This window comes from Mesoplodon mirus, assembly GCF_964341445.2.
Source record: "Mesoplodon mirus genome assembly, chromosome: 16".
NCBI lineage: Eukaryota > Metazoa > Chordata > Mammalia > Artiodactyla > Ziphiidae > Mesoplodon > Mesoplodon mirus.
The window spans coordinates 3,655,672-3,671,590 of NC_138992.1; the positions used below are offsets into that span (position 1 = coordinate 3,655,672).

Below are 15,919 nucleotides of genomic sequence, written 5' to 3' on the forward strand. Positions count from 1 at the left end.
CGGCCCTCGTCTTGGCTCCAGAGGCCCTGCTCCCACCTGCGCCTCTGAAGTCTGGGTCCTGATGCTCTCTGCTGGCCTCAGGCTCGCCCAGCCCCCTCTTCTCTGCCGTGCACGAGGGGAGAGGAACCCACGCTATGCCCCAGCCCTCTGCCCGGCCCCAGTCTCCAGGAGGACGAGTGGGGTTAAGGGCTTGGGATTCCAGAAGGTTCTCAGCGAGAGATAGATGAGTAAAGAAGACCGGACAAAAGGGCCTTTACAGACTCCTGTCCCAGCAGGCAGAGGCGCACGTCCACCCTGTGGGGCGCTGAGGGCCGCAGCTGCCTGGCCGGGCGTGGGCACAGCAGGGAGACGCTACTGCACCCACACTAGGATGGCTGGGACAAAGAAAGGCAGGTACTGCAAGCGCTGGGAGGGACGTGGAGGACCTGAACGCTGCGAGAAGGGCTGTGAGATAACACAGCCGCTTCAGAACACAGCCTGGCGGTTCCTCAGCAGGTTAAACGCAGACCCACACAACCCGGCAGTTCTGCCCTGAGGTGTGTGTCCTCGAGAAGTGAAAACCTGAGTCCGTACAGACACTTGTCCTGGAGTGTCCACAGCAGCATTGCTTACGACAGACAAGGGTGGAAGCACCCGAGGGCCCATCCACAAATGAAGACAAGCTGTGGTGCGGCCACACGACGGAACATCACTCCAGCGTGAAGAGGAGGGAAGTGCAGGCTCCCACAGGTCAGAACCTGGACAGCGTCGCGCTCAGGGAGGGAAGCCGGTCCTTAAAGCCCGAATGTATAGGATGGGACTCGTGTGAAAGTCCAGATCTGGGGCGTCTGGAGAGCTAGAAACTCGATTCGTGGCCATTCAGGGCTGGGGGACGGGGAGAGAGGCAGGGATGGTGGAGGCGTGTGGAGTTTCTTTTTGACGTGATGGAAATGCCCTCACATTGCCCGTAGTGATGGTTGCACAGATCTGGGAATCTATGAAAAGCCGTGGAACTGTACACTTTAGTAGGTGAGCTGTGTGGTTTGTGAACTAAATCCCAGTAAAGCTGTTTAAAAAATAACACAAGCCCCTGTGCCCGGGGTTCGGGTGGGAGCTGGGCGCGTAGCTGGGCGCCTCGGGCCGGCTGTGAGCCTCTCCACACCGGGGTAGGTTCACCTGTAAAGTGGGGCAGTGACAGCGCCAGCCTGGTGGGGTTGGTCTGAGGACTGCGTGAAGCGGTGCCTGTGAAGCCTTAGAACAGTGGCCAGGGTGCCCCTGGGAGCTCCTGTCACCACAAGACTAATAACAGTGAGAAGCTCAGCGGGCTGGCGCCCGCGGGGGAGGACAAGGGGGGCGCCTGGGTGCAGAGGGCCGCGCCGGGACAGGCCCCTTCCACCGCGCTCTCCACCTGCTCCCGGGCTCACGTGGGCCCGGAACCCTCTGGAGTGCAATGGGCATGAGAGGTTGGCATGTCCCCAGGGCGGTGTCTGCCTGTGTCCTGGGCACCAAGAAAGGCCGGCGCCCTCCAGGCACAGTGTACAGTAGGGGCGGCATTTGGTGAGGCCAGGCGGGGGTCTAAACCGGCCCCGCATGGGAAAGCGGAGCTGTTGCAGCCCCTCCTGGGGCAAGAGGGGAGACCGAGGCTGGAGGACAGAGCCGCCCCCTCCAGAAGCAGGACTCCAGCCACCATGCCGATGCCAAGCCCTGGATGACGGGCACTCCGTCGGGGCAGCGTCTGGGGCGGGCCAGAGGCCCCGGGCCCCGGCGGTCCCATCACTTCCCGGACCTCAGCCTCTCTGCTCAAAACCTGCTAAAGCCTCCCCAGTTCTCTCTGCCCTCCAGGAGCACGTGAGGGTGGGGGGGAGGGGCTTGGCCTGTGCGGGGCACCGGCGAGGGTTGGGGGGAGGGAGTGGGCAACGGAAGACTCGCCTGACCTGGTGGCGCCTTGGGGTGCGGGCACCGCCCCGTTCTCAGCGCACTCTCACTGCGTGAACCCCCGCCCGCTGTCCGCATGGTGGCTGCCCTTGGCCAGAGCGCAGGCTGGCACCGCCGGCTGCCTTCCTCCTAGCACCTTCCTCGCCAGCCTGGGCCCTGCAGGCCCTTCCCTCATCGTGCCTTCTATTTATAGCATGGGTTCCTGCCAGAGCCTGTCAACGTGCTATAGCATAAACGTGGCAGCCGTTTCAGGAGCCATTCTGGGCCAGATAAGATTAAGTCCGTGACTCTGGCTGGTATTAAAAGTGAAGGAGAAGCACGGCCGGGGGCGGCGGGAGGAGACGGGCTGGGGCCCAGTTTAACATGTTGCGGGAAGAGACTAATCCGCTCCCCGGAGATTTCTTACGATATGGATTCTCCCACATAAATAATCTCCTCCATGAAAGTCGGGTCTGCGAGTCAGGACCAGAGCCAGGCAGTGGCAGCTTGGTCCTAATGTCCTCTCTGCAGGGGTGCTTCGGGGACATGGCCCAGTCCCCTCAAGTCCCAGGGGGCCCAAAGGGGACAGGGCACGGCTGGGATTTGAGCCCAGGTACCCCTGCCCCAAAGCCCACTCACTTACTCTTTCATTCATCCACTCACTCACTCAACAAATATGAACTAGAAGAGTGCCTGCCTGGCCTGGGTGTTGGGACGAGGAGGGAGGGACACACAATGGTTAACAAACAAATGGGTAAAGAAGAACTTCAGATAAGATGTTGAGGGTCACGAGAAAATGAAGAGAGTGGAAGAGTGACGGTGCAGGAAGGCTCTTTACTGTGTGGTCAGAGACAGCCTCCCTGAGGAGAGGGCCAAGGTGGTGCGAACAGCAGGTGCAAAGGCCCTGGGGCAGGGATGCGCTGGGCCTGCTGGCAGAACAGGGAGGAGGGAGGCAAAGTGGTAGGAGCGCGGGGATGGGGGAACCTGGCTCAGGGCCGTGCAGGGCCCTGGAGACCAGGGTCAGTGGCCGTAATGTGATCAAAACTCCCTTTTATTCTGGGACCGGGCAAGGGGCGGGCAAGGACCTGACAAGGTGAAACCACGGTTCACGCCGCTGTGAACCGTTGGCTGCCGTGCAGGAAGCTGGCCTGGGCTAAGATAGAGTGGGTCGGGGCAGAGATGGGGATGGCCGCCGGGCGGGCCAGTGGGCTGGGTGTGGGTGCCCGGGGAACACCTCGGTGTGACCTCCAGGCGCCAGGCGGGCCTGCCAGGTAGGGCCACTTCTGTACGGAAGACCCTGGGGAGGCGGGGTTTCCGGGAGAAAGTGGGAGGGTTTCGTTTGGGCCAAGTTAAGGGTGAGACCATGCTGGACACCTGGGCGAGGAGGTCAGGGCTGCCCAGAGGAGCCGGTGCCCGGCTGCAGCCCTCACTGGGTCCTGATCCCCTCCTGCTCGGTCCTGCAGGGTAGCCACCCTTCCTGTCCAGGAGTCCCTCCCACCTGGAGCTGCTTTAGGGCAGGGCCACATCCAGGGTGTTCCACAGACACTCGTTAAGATAACGAGTGCTGTGGCCTTGGCCTCGGGCCTCGGGTTTCAGAAACTGGGGGCTTGGGGGCGGGGCAGGCAGAAACAAACGGAACCTGTGAGCACTTCCCTTTGGCACTTTGCACAGAGAATGTGACACTCGCTGCATTTCCAGATGAGGGACACAGGCAGGGTTCAGGCCGCGCACGCGGTCCAGCTCCAGGCCGGGCTCTGCCCGCCCTCCCCTTGGGCCTGGGAGGCAGCGGCAGCTCTTTGGTCACTGAACGCCAGCCACTCTGACAAGTGAGCGCCAACCTAGTGGCTGAGAACAACACGAGCTACTACCCCACGGTCCTGTAGGCCAGTCTAAGAGGTGGCGGCAGGCTGGGGGCTGGGGAGACCCCGGTTCCCGCCTTCTGGGCTCCAGGGATGCCTGCACCCCTTGGCCCTGTCCTGTCTTCAAAGCCAGCTGTGCAGCAACTCCCGGCCTCCCTCCGCCCCCATGGACACGCAGCCTTCCAGGCTCTCCCCTGCCCCCTCTTGCCCTTATAAGGACCTTTGTGACGACATTGGGCCCACCTACATACTCCAAGATACTTGTGTCTCAAGGTCCTTAACTGAATGTCACCTGCAGAGTCCCTTTGGCGTGTGCGGGAACACACTGCACGGGATCCAGGGATTAGGACGTGGACATCTTTGGGGGTGTCATTCTGTCTACTGCATCACCCCCTCTGGTGGCACAGACTTAGGGTTCCGGGAGCTTCTCGGGGACAAGGCTAGACCTCACAGAGCCAGAGTTCTGTCTCTCCCGCCCAGCGCTCCCGAGGAGCCCCCAGGTCGAGGTCGCCCGTGCGCAGCTCCCCGGCAGCCTGGGGGTCACCGGAGATGGGCTTCCAGGCTGGGACCCCCCTCCCTGCCTCCCCGGGGGGGTAGGGGGGGTGCCTCTCCCCTGAGGCTGGGGCATTCCAGGTCGCGATGTGGCCCACCTGCAGGTTGCCTGTGGGTCTGCATCCCTCCTGGACAGAGTGGCCAGGAGAGGCTGAAGGGACTCGTCCTCTGCCTCGGTCCTCTCTGTCCATCGCATCAGCGCTGTGCTGGTCATCTTTCCCCATCAGCATTCACGGCCAGCCTGCGGGTGAGGAACGGCCCTGGAGAAGCTATATAAATGCAAAGTGTCCTCCTCGGCTAGGGATTAGAGCTGGTCAGGGACCTGGCCCGCCCTGCGCATTCTCCTCTGCCCAGGGTGGATGTGAGCATAATGGTGATAATGATCCAGCCGTCCCCCGTTGTGTGCCCCTCCCCCTCTGCATGCGCGTTTCCAATTCTCACAAAACCTCTTTGAGGTGGGCTTTCCTATCAGCCCTTCTAAAGGTGAGGAAACTGAGGCTTGGAGAGGGCAAGCGGGGAGGAGTCAAGGAGAAACTACTCAAAACTGCGCAGCAGCAGGAATCTCTCTACCCCAGCCTGGAGAGGGGCAGGGGGGTCACCACCGCAGGAAGTGGACAGTGGCAGCAGCCTGACGGGCCGATCCTGGAGGCCAAGGGCAGCACCTAGACCCCGCATACCCGGACATCAGACCTGGGGTTCCCACGGGGGTCTTAATGAGCCCACCCTGGATGCCATGGGAAGGCACCCGGGTGATTGTGAAGACTCCTCGGGGCGGGGAGGCGCCAGCAGCACGGGACACACTCGGACTGGTGTGCCCACCCCCTCCCTGCAACTGGCCAGTCTGCTGCGGACACAGAGGGAGTGCTAACCCGCCGTCCCTGGCAGGGGCCCCGGTCTGGCGATGGAGTGGACGCGGTGCCCACCTTCCCCACCTGAGGTCAGAGGGGCTGGGCCACGTGGCCCCCGGGGACGGTGGGCAGGAAGCCGAGCTGAGCCCTGCACGTGCCACAGGGCGGCTGAACTCCTGGCAGTGCCGTGATGTGGTTCTCATTCCTCTGGGCAATTTAGAAACGGCTCCAGCACAGCTTGCCTTTGAGAAATTTTTAATTATTTCTTCCCTGCGCCTTCCTAGTGAGCTCTGTGACTCCCTGGTGGACAGCTGGAGCTTCTCCTTGCTGGTCTCAGCTGTTCCTTCCAGCCTTGCTCAGCGGGGCGTCCACGCGAGAAGGGTCCCCTCTCCCCAGCGTGGGGCACAGCTGCCCTGGTCCAGAGTCAGAGAAGCGAATTCACTACAGCAAAGGGTGTGCTGGGACATTAGTGCCGGTGAAGTTACAACCCCCGACCTGAGCACAGCCATCACGGTCACTGTCAACACTGTTATCTCAGATGCATTTTCACTAGATTTCTCGCACAGTACCCCGTGGGTCCCAGGAGAGGCCAGCCCTGGCATCCTTTTCAATTCAGGAAGCACGTCCTATTCTCAGAGAAAACGGACCTCTGCTGTTTCCACCAGTGAGTAACGTGGGAAGGTTTGGTGCTCTCGGACCCAGGTTGGGGGTGCCGGAGCTGCAGGGTGGAAGGAGACAGCTGCTTGCTAAGCCCAGAAAGTCGTGAGTTTGGCAGGCAGTTATTGTGGGTGCCAGGTATGGGTGTGGCGTGACCAACTCTCCCAGCATGCCTGGCACTGAGGGGTTCCCAGGACGCAGAAGTTTCAGTACTAAAGCCAGGATGGATGAACCATGACAGTTGGTCACCCATGACTGGGGACACATCAGAGAGCAAGACAGGTGGGTCCTGCCCCTCTTGAGGGTCGCCCTCCTCCCTGGGGAGGCAGACAAGGAAGCAAGCAACTCTCCCCAGACTAGGGCAGGGCAGGCCTGGCTGGGTCCTCTGTCTGCCTCTGGATCATTACGCCAGTTTTGCAGATGAGGTGAAGGAGGCTCAGTTCGGCAGAGGGCCTCCTCCAGGATGAAGGGTTGGGGCAAAGCCAAGATCCCAGCCCGGCCTGCTGCTCAGCCAGGGGCCAGCTCCGTCCCCCATCCGGCCACCCTGGCCTGACCTCGGGACCATGCCCCTCCCCCTCATTTAGAGAATGCCAAGGAAAGAGTCCCACTAGGAACTGTGTCCACAGCCTCATTTCCCCTCTTCATTGCCCCAGGGGCCAAGTAGAGCTGGGCATCAGGGAAGGGTTAAGTGGGCACCACCAGGTGAGCTGGGGGCTGCTCTGCAGATGAGCCATAGGCCAGTGCCTGTGGCCCACGCGGTTCCCTACAAGGGAGAACACAGGGGGCAGAGATGCAGCGAGCCGGCCACCCTTCGCTGATTTGCAGATAATCCTGTCTTCCCCTTAGTGGAACCGTCAACCGAGGCTCTCCTACACCTGCTGTCTCCACATGGGGCTCAGACTTGCCTGGCTGGGTTCATTGTTCAGCACGCATTACTGGGGCCCGGCCTGAGCAGGAGAGGGACCAAGGACTGTCATTACGTCCACTTCTCAGGTTTGAAACAGGCCCAGGACAGAAGCCAGTGTCTCTTGTTCCTGATATATCCTCTACACACACACACACACACACACGCACACGCACACGCACACGCACACTCACACTCCGAGCCCTGGATGTGCTACGGAAAGGTCAGCTGAAGAGATTTCAGCACTCCTTGGGGATATCCACCTGCCTTGGAGGGAGGGTCTGCATGGCCCGTCCAGGGCTGGCCCCTCTCCAGACCCGTGCCTTCCAGGAACCCCAGTGAGGCGCTGGCCTCCTCCCATGGGCACCGAGGCCCCATAGCTATTGGGCAGGATGGTCTTCCGTGCAGTCACCTGGTGTCAAGAGCAGTGGCAGTGACTTGGGGGCTGTCCCCGACTAGCCTCCACTGTGGGATTCTGGTAATGGCGGGGTCAAGGTTGAGACACACGTGACGAGTCCTTCAACAGCAAGGTGGGCAGGCGTGAGGAAGTACACAGGTGACCTGTCACGTCATTACTCCTGGGCCTGCAGATGTGACGAGGCCAGGGCTCAGGGTTGGCGCTTGGTAGCCCCACGGCCGGTACCGTGTGGTGTGAAGTCCCACTGCAGGTCTAGGACCCCGTTCCCTGGCCTCCATGGCCGGATCAGCAAGCCGGTGACCTTCTGGTGTCAGGAAGGACCCTTACTGACCGTATCAGCGTCCAGCGCTGCCATAGCAAATTACCACAGACCGGGGGCCTCGAGACAACAGAGCTGCACTGACTCACTGTTGTGGAGGCTGGAGGTCTGAATTCAAGGTGTGGGCAGCGCTCTGGGGGAGGATCCCCCCGCCTCTCCCAGCTCCCGGAGCCGCGGCTGCATCACTGCAGCCTCTGCCTCTATCTTCACCTGGGCTCCCCTCTGAGTCAGTTTTCTCCTCTTCCGCCTCTTTTAAGGACACTTGTCACTCTCAAATCGCAGCCTGTGCCTTGCACCCATGCTTGAAGGTGGGTCCCCCAGCCTACCCACCCCGCCGTCCTGCTGGGATGTCTGGTGGTCTGAGGAGAGCGGGGGTCACAGCACAGCCTCTCCAGTCTACCTGCCCCATCACCCCACCCCCTTGCTGCTGCTCATTCCCTGTTCCCTGCCTGATGGGCGCGCGCCCTGCTCCGTGACTCCCAGACCTTCCCCCAGCTAGCGTCCCGCCTCCGTGGTGCCCCAGGGCCACCCCGGCCCTCACTGCTGCAGTCTGGGCGGGTCGGTCTGCAGGTGACTCAATAAAGGCCCAGCTACGGCTCCTCGGCCCGGCCTGTGCACAGTCCCCACCAGTTCTTAGTCCCTCCCCTGGCTGTCCTCCACCTGCAGGAGCCCCTGGGGTCCGGGCCAGAGCTCAGCCCTTCCAGATGGGGGCAGCTAGGAGGCCCTTCAGGACCCCCCCAGTGACCCTGGGGCCCTCTTGGCCTCTCCAGCGTGGCACAGACCCCCCTGGGGTACAGCTCTGGCCCCGACGCCTGTCTCCGCTGGCCTGCACGTCGGGAGAGCAGGAACTGGGGCCCTTCCTCTGTTTTCCAGGAGGCAGCCTTGGTGGGTGAAGGAGCGGAGAATGAATGAATGAATGGAGGGAGGGAGGCTGGCTGGGCGGTGCCCTGACAGCCTCGTGCCCCGTGTCGCTCGCAGATGTGCTGGTGGACGGACAGCCCTGTGACCGCGAGGCGGCGGCCTGCCGGGTGGGCGACCCCGTGCGCCTGGAGGTGAGGCTGACCAACCGGAGTCCGCGCAGCGTGGGGCCCTTCGCCCTCGGTGTGGTGCCCTTCCAGGACCACCAGAACGGCGTGCACACCTACGACCTGCGCCATGCCGTCTCCTTCGTGGGCTCCGGCACCTTCTACCTGGACAAGGTGCGTGTGGCCCCCGGTCACTGTCCCCTGTCCCACCCCTCCCCCAGTGGCAGACGTAGGGGTTGGTAGACGTGGCGGCCTCTCTGCGTTGACCCTCATCCCCCTGACTCGCCCTGAGACCTCAGACAAGTTCACGTCTCTGTACCTGAGTCCTGGGAGCACAGCTAGGATGGGGATACCGGCCCCGAGGGTTGTCAAGGAGCTGAGATGAGTGTGCTGGGGGGGCGGCAAGGCAGTGTCAGATCGCCGTGCCCCTGGCACCGCTGCCCTGCCCCACGTGGCCGGCTCCTCCCTGCTCGTGGTCGCTGCACGCAGGCCCAGAGGAACTGATGGGGTCACAGGGCACAGTCCTCAAGCTCCACTTGCCTGGTGAGATGGCACCTTTGCCCCAAACGCTCCCCACGCTCCCTGACCCCCAAACGGCCCAGGGAGGGAAGTGTGATTAGCGCCATCCTAGGATAGGAGCTGAGGCCCAGAGAAGTGCAGTGACACGCCCGGGGCAGCACAGCAGGGAAGCCCTGGAGGGCCATGGGAGCAAGTCCTGAGGGCCCGGCGGGCCCGCCCGCCCCTGCCCGCCCCCGCCCGCCCCCGCCTCTGTATCTAGGTAGGTTCAGGGCTCTCCTGGAGGCGCTGGGGGTCCGCGCTGCTCCCGGCTGATGCCCCTCCTCCTCCCCTCAGGTGCGGCCGTCGGGCCAGTCAGCCTGCCTTGGGGCCCTTCTGTTCCTCTGCACGGGCGACTTCTTCCTCCGCATCCGCTTCCATGAGGACAGCTCCAGCAAGGGGCTGCCGCCCTCCTGGTTCCGCCTGCCCAGCGTGCACGTGCGCGCCCTGGGGGCCCAGGCCTGAGCCGCTGTTCCCGCGGGGAGAGATGACCAGAGGGCTCCCCGGGCAGGGGACAGGCCTTCGCTGCAACTCCTGTCCACTCCTCCCAAACCTCACCTCCCCTCCTACCTGCGGCGTCCTCTCTGGGCTTTGCAGGAGCCCCCAGACTTGGCAGCCGTGCCCCTTCCCACACTGGCCATCAGGGCTCCCCTGCAAGAGGCCGCTGCTAGGGTGAATGCTAACCAAACCCCAAAGTGTGGCCCTGGGTCCCTGCACCTGTTCCTGTGACCTGGGGTTCACAGCCCAGCCAGCAGGAAGAAAAGGTGAGCGTGAGGGAGGGGCACAGCCGGGGGGGTGGTCTGGGGAGCCTCCCTCGGCCCCCTCAGCCCTTGGAATCCCCCGAGGGCTGGCTCTTCTCCCAGGGGCCCCGAGGCAGCCCAGCCAGGAGAGATGGCACCGTGGTTGACCCGAAGAGGAGCCACCTGCCCCCGGTGGGTAGACAGTCACCTGTGCCAGCTGTTCTGGCCCCTGGGCTGGTTCCAGCCTGGGCTGTGGGGGGTCACAGCCTGTGTGTGTCTGCGTGTCGGTGACAGATTCTCCAATAAACGGCCTGCCTCGCTTCTCTGCTGGTCCACCTGCGTCCCTGCCTCTGCTAGTCCAGTGTGGTCAGGGGGCCGCCCCCCAGCTCGTCAGCCCCCGGCGCAGGTAGGGACTCGCACGACCCCACACAGCACACACAGCTGGTGGCCGGCAGGGTTGGGCCTGTGTCTGTCTGTCCCTGTGGCCCCCCAGGCCCCTCCCCTGCGTGTGCTCTTTGGGCCTCTATGCCGCCCCTCTCAGAGCACCGTCTCGAGTACCACACCACGGTCCTCAGCCCCCGCGATGGCTCTGGCCATCTTGGCCTCTCACTTTCTCTCCTGAGGTCCACACACACTCGGGAAGATGTTTGGGGGTGACACAGGCCTCCAGAAGTCGAGGTGCAGATTGGAGGTGGGCGTTCCGCAGCCACCCTGGGGCCCACCTACCCACCTACCGCGAGGGCTGCCTCGCCCCGGCTCCCTCCTCGCTCCCCTCCGGGTCGCCCAGCCCGCCGGCCCCCTGCAGCCTCGCTCCCAGCCCTGGAGGTTTAGACCACTTCTGCCCAGGCACCCTCAGGCCCTGTCTAGTAAATTCCACCTTCGAGCAGAGTTCTGGGGCCAGAGAGAGGGCGAGGGTCCCAAGGCACAGAGCAGGGTGCGGTGAAGCCGGACGTGTCCAAGGCTCCCGAGTCACCCCGTTTAAACGAGGCCCCCTGGGCAGCAGGCGCGTGGCCGGCCCACACCCAGGGACAGAGGAGGATGGGCAGTGAGCGAGCTGCCGTGCGCCTGGGGCGCATGGCCCGTGGGAGCCCCACGGCTTCAGAGATGGGTGCCCTTCCACGCGTACCGGCACGCCCCGATTAGAAAACATCTCAACGAAAGCTCTGGGCTCAGGGCAGCGAAGAACTTCCCAGGCCCGCCTCACATGGGCTGCACGTGTTCCTGGCGTGCCTCCCAGTGCCGGGACTTCGCCCTGCTGTGCGGTCCTCAAACCCTCTGGGCCCTGGGGCAGTGCCCCATTGCGGGGCCTGGGGGACTGGGTCTCCAGGTGCCCGGAGCACAGAGCCAGAGGCAGCTGAGCAGAATCCCGCTGCCCTGGCAGGGTCACCCCAGGAGACACCTGGGAGGAGCCGCCTTCTCCCACACTCCACCTCTCTGACGATGCTTATGGTCCCTCGCAGGCTCTCAGGGCCCAAGCCCAGGCCTCATGGACCAGGCTGCCACCCGTGGCTTTGCAGGCTGCTTGTTGCCCACAGGGAGGTCGAGTGAGGGCCAGAGCCCTATCTTGCCCCTCGTGGGGCTGTGCCGCCTGGGTTGGGCAGGGGGTGCTTATTCAAACTGCACAAGCTGCCACGTGGCCTGGGGTGGCCCGTTCCCCCCACTCCATCGGCCTCCACCCTCGCGGACCTTGCTTCTCCCAGAGCCCTGCCCTTAGCCGGCCCTCCCTTCTGCCCAGGGCGCACACACCTGGGTCCTCGCAGAGGCTGGCCCAGGGACGGTCTTCATTTCAGTGCCCCATAGCAAACCCTGAATCTGAGCACAAGTTCATCTGGGAGATGGGGTTCCCCCGTGGGGGAGTGAGGGGTCAGAGGCAGGGACGAGCGGGGGCGGAAGCATTCTTGGGCCCCTGGGCTGAAATCCTCCGGGAACTTGTGGGGCGTGAGAACACAGCCTCAGACTCCTCCTACCAGCTGCGAGAGCTGGCCTGTGTCCCCCAACCCTCGGGGGTTCATTCCTGCCATGCCAGCTGTTCTCGGACCTGAACAGGTCAGCTGCCAGCCTTGGGAGCCCCAGGGATGCTGGACATTCCAAGGAATCTTGGGGGCTGGGAGTGAGGGCTCGTCCGCAGCCATTTTCTGGGACTGGCCAAGTGTAACACAGCAGGTGTTTGGTCTCTGCCCTCAGTTCCTGACAGAGCTGTTTCATCCCTTGGAATTTCCTGGGTGACAGGAGCATCTTTTGTTCGAAAAAAGGTGGCTCTGGGTGGGCTCCTAGATGGCTTCAGGATGGGGGCTGGTCACCAGAAAGGCCCAGAATGACTAGAAGCTTGGGCCTCTCTCTCCCACCCTCATCCTCCGGGGAGGGGAGAGGGACTGGAAATTGAGTTAATTGATCATGCTTGCAAGATGAAGCCCCCGTAAAATTCCCTCAGCTGTGGGGGTGTGGAGAGCTTCCTGTTTTGTGAACACGCCCACGAGCTGAAGGTCATGCACCCCAACTCCACCGGGACAGAAGTTCCTGCAGCCAGGATCCTCCCAGACCTCTGGGCACCTCTTCGTCTGGCCGTTCATCTGTATCCTTTATAACGTCAGTTATAATCGATTGGTCAACATAAGCCGTAAGTAAAGTGTTTTCCTGAGTTCTGTGAGCTGTTCTAGCAAATTATCAAGCCTGAGGAGGGGGTCATGGGAACCCCATGTGTTTTTTAGTTTCCAAAACAAATACAACAGTTGCCAGAGAAGTTACTGAATGCGCCGAGAGAGAAGTCTCAAAGGGCTTCTTGGGGGAGGGGGTGTTGACACTAACCCAGGCACCCTGAAAGGTGACCCATGTGAGGCCTGTGTCCCGAGTGCCCCCCACGGTGGAGGAGATGAAGTGCATCTGGCCCAAGGACAGCCCTGAGTGGGCTGTGAGCATTTGGAGCTTTCTCGTAGGGTCAGTGGGAGCCCGGGAACCATGTAGAGCAGGGATGTGACTGTTGGCGTTGTCATGGCTGGATCGTTCCAGCGTGGAGGTGTGTGACCGAGGCAGAGAACCCAGGCGCAGGTGTCTGGGGGACAGCTCAGCGTCCTGGTTCTTCAGGTCCCGTGCTCTCGGCTCCTGAGCACAACAGTCCTACAGCTGCTGTGTCTGGAACCCTCCTCCCTCCCAAGGCCAGAGGAGGCTAAGCCCGGAATAGACTGTGTCCTTTTCATTTCACTAGCTGAGCTGGCTTGGTTTTGCCTCCTGACGCTGTTCCCTTTGGCCAGGACAGGCCTGCAATGACCCTGTAATCTCCCAGCCATCACACTCTTGTCATCCTAAACTCACCAAGCAGAGCCCGGATCCATGGGAGGGGGTCTGAGGAACTGAACTCCGACTCAGCCACTTGTCAACTCTGCGACCTCAGACAGGTCACTTAAGACTCGATTTCTTTTCTTCCGAATAAGTGGAGATAAAAATACTTATTTCATGGGCACTTTTACGATAAGAGTTTGGTTTGATCTCCTCAACATTCCTACACATGAGGGCAACTCCCCGTGAATACTGGTTCCATCCTCGTACCCCTCCCGTTGCCTGTGTGCTCCCATCCACATCCCTGGCATGTGCCTGGAATTCCACCATTCCCCTGGGAAGCTTAACAAGGGATATTGCTGTTTCCCATTAGACCCCCGCACAGGTTAATTTATTAGGTAACATGAAATAATATAAGGCAGGTATTTCCAACACAAATGCTCAAATGGGAAAGGGATTGTCTGACAAAGGAGTGAGCTCTGTGCCTCTTTGCAGTCAAGCAAAAGCTGGAACTGTGGATGGTTTCAAAAGATGCAGGTGTCGGATGAGGCCTGTGAGCCCAGAGGCCACTGTCATTAGATGTCTTAAGCGCCAGCCTGGTCCCAGTAAGCAGAGAAGAGAGTGAGGTGCGTGTGATCACCTGGCTCCTGGGGCCTCTGAGCAATGTCTTAAGGGATTAAGACAAATAACAAGTAAAGATCAAAAGAGGGTGTCAACATGATGGAGTAGGGGCCCAGACTAAGCTCCTATTGAAAACAACCAAAAACGATGGTAATTATATAAAAACACATTTGTGAGTGCATCCGCAAAGCTGGCAGGGGAGTAAGAAATACTCAGTCCAGTACCTGTGTGTAGGCAGAATCCAAAAAGGCAAGCAGTGAACTGATGCCAACTTTCATTTTGAGGGTTTTTGCCAAAGCAGGAGCATCAGTTTTTTGCAGTCTCACAAGACAGGAAGGAGGAAGACAAATCCTAGGGCCCATCAGGTGGGAAGTCTAATAGAAGGCCACTCCTCGTAACTTGGGAGGCCTACCATACTTAGAGAGTGGAAATAAAACTACTCTGTCTCAGCCCTTTGATTCCAACCCACACTGGCCCTCCCTTGAATCTGCAGTCCCCAGGCACACTCCCTGAAAGCCACCCCCAAACTTCAAGTCACTCATTAATTTGAAAATGACCCTGAATATACGCACACCTACCACCACATACCAGACGTCTTACAGAAGTAAATGCATCCTTTCTGGAGGAATCTACTCTTGTCCCAAGCTCCAAGGGTTTCTACAAGGAAAAGGAATAATTCAGAGTTTCAAAAGAAAGAAAGTCATTAAATACACAAGGAAACAATGCATCATGTGTGAGAGCCAGAAGAAACAAAAGCAGCAAACTTGGGCTTGAAAAGGAATCGGACATTGGCTTTATCAGACATAGACTACAAAATAAGTATGCTTTATATGTTTTGAGGAACGAAGAAGAAGATTAAAATGGGTAAAGACCTAGAACATCATAAAATAATCAAATGGAACTCCTATAATTGGAAAATAGAGCTGAAATTAAATACTTAACAAATAGGTTGAAGAGCAGATTAAACCCAGCTTGGGGGAGAACTAGTGAATGAAAGATAGAGCTGAAGATGTTAAGGGAGAAAATGCAGCCCAGAAAGACCAAACAATATAAAAGAGACTTAAACACAGAGAACAGAGTGAGACACTCTCTCATACATCTAATCAAGTCCCTGGAGAAGTGGGTAAAGAGAACAGAGAACAGGCAGTATTTGAAGGGGTAATGACTGAGAACTTCTCAGAACTGATAAAGACAAAAGTCCACATATTTTAACAAGCCTGATAAAGTCCAAGTAGCATAACATTTAAAAGACACAATAGACACGTCATAATACAATTTCAAGGACCAGATACAAAGGGATGATTTAAAAGGAGCTGGAAAGAAAAGACAGATTACCTTCAAAGAAGTGGCAATTTGATTGACAGCTGACTTACCATCAGCAAAAACAAAGTCCAGAAGTCAGTGGTATAGTATCGGAGAATGTGCTGAGTGATGCAAATATTTTTCAATAGATGAAATGATTGTATTTTCATATAAACAAAAACAGGGGTTCCACCACCAAAACCTCATGGAAGGGAGTTCTGAAGAATGAATCTCAGGCAGAAAGAAATTGATGCCAGATAGAAAGTCAGGGATGCAAGGAAGAAGGAACAACAGATTGAGTGGTACACATGTGGATAAATCTAGACAAACATTTACTGTACAGTAATAATTATTAACTTAAAACAGAATTGACATATAGTAAAATAACATAAGTGTTGGTAAGGGGATGATTGGAATTAAAGTATTCTAAAATGCTTTAATTTCAATTTTAAAGGTTCAGGAGGAGGGTAAAGATATTGAGTAATTTGGTGCTTTGTTTATGGAAGTTTCCATTTCTGGGATAAGCACTAAGAAAATGAGAAATAACATGAACAACTTCTAAACTAGATGCTCCAAAAAAATGGAACAAGGAAAATTAATTATTCAATCAAAAAGTAGGAAAGAAAGAAAAGAAAATGACCAAAGAAATAAATGGTAATGACAGAACAAATAGAAGAAAATGACAACCATATTGGTATTATCCCCATATTACAGGTGAAAAAAATGAGGCACGGAGCAATTAAGTAACACCTAGAAGTGGTTATAAAATAAGTTGTAGAAATAAAGCATATCCATACTTAGGGTAAATTAAACTAAATATCCCAGATAGAAAACTAGACAAAACCCACAAAATCATGTTTATGATATTTACAAGAGACACTACAACCTAAGGATATAGTAGGTTGAAATGAAATGTTGGAAAAAATGTACCAGAAAAGTCCTAATTAAATAAG

The 15,919-nt window shown here is 58.5% G+C and overlaps 1 protein-coding gene across 2 annotated transcripts in view; it reads left to right on the forward strand.

Moving 5' to 3' along the window:
• Window positions 1-10,095, forward strand: part of TRAPPC9 (trafficking protein particle complex subunit 9) — a 509,314-nt gene extending 499,219 nt beyond the window's left edge. For both annotated transcript variants that reach the window (XM_082601297.1, XM_082601296.1), the window contains 2 exons: window positions 8,429-8,649; window positions 9,328-10,095. In XM_082601297.1, coding sequence (XP_082457423.1) covers window positions 8,429-8,649; window positions 9,328-9,495 — 389 coding nt within the window. In that variant the 3' untranslated portion in view covers window positions 9,496-10,095. The remainder of the gene's footprint in view (window positions 1-8,428; window positions 8,650-9,327) is intronic.
• The last annotated feature ends 5,824 nt before the right edge of the window (window positions 10,096-15,919 follow it).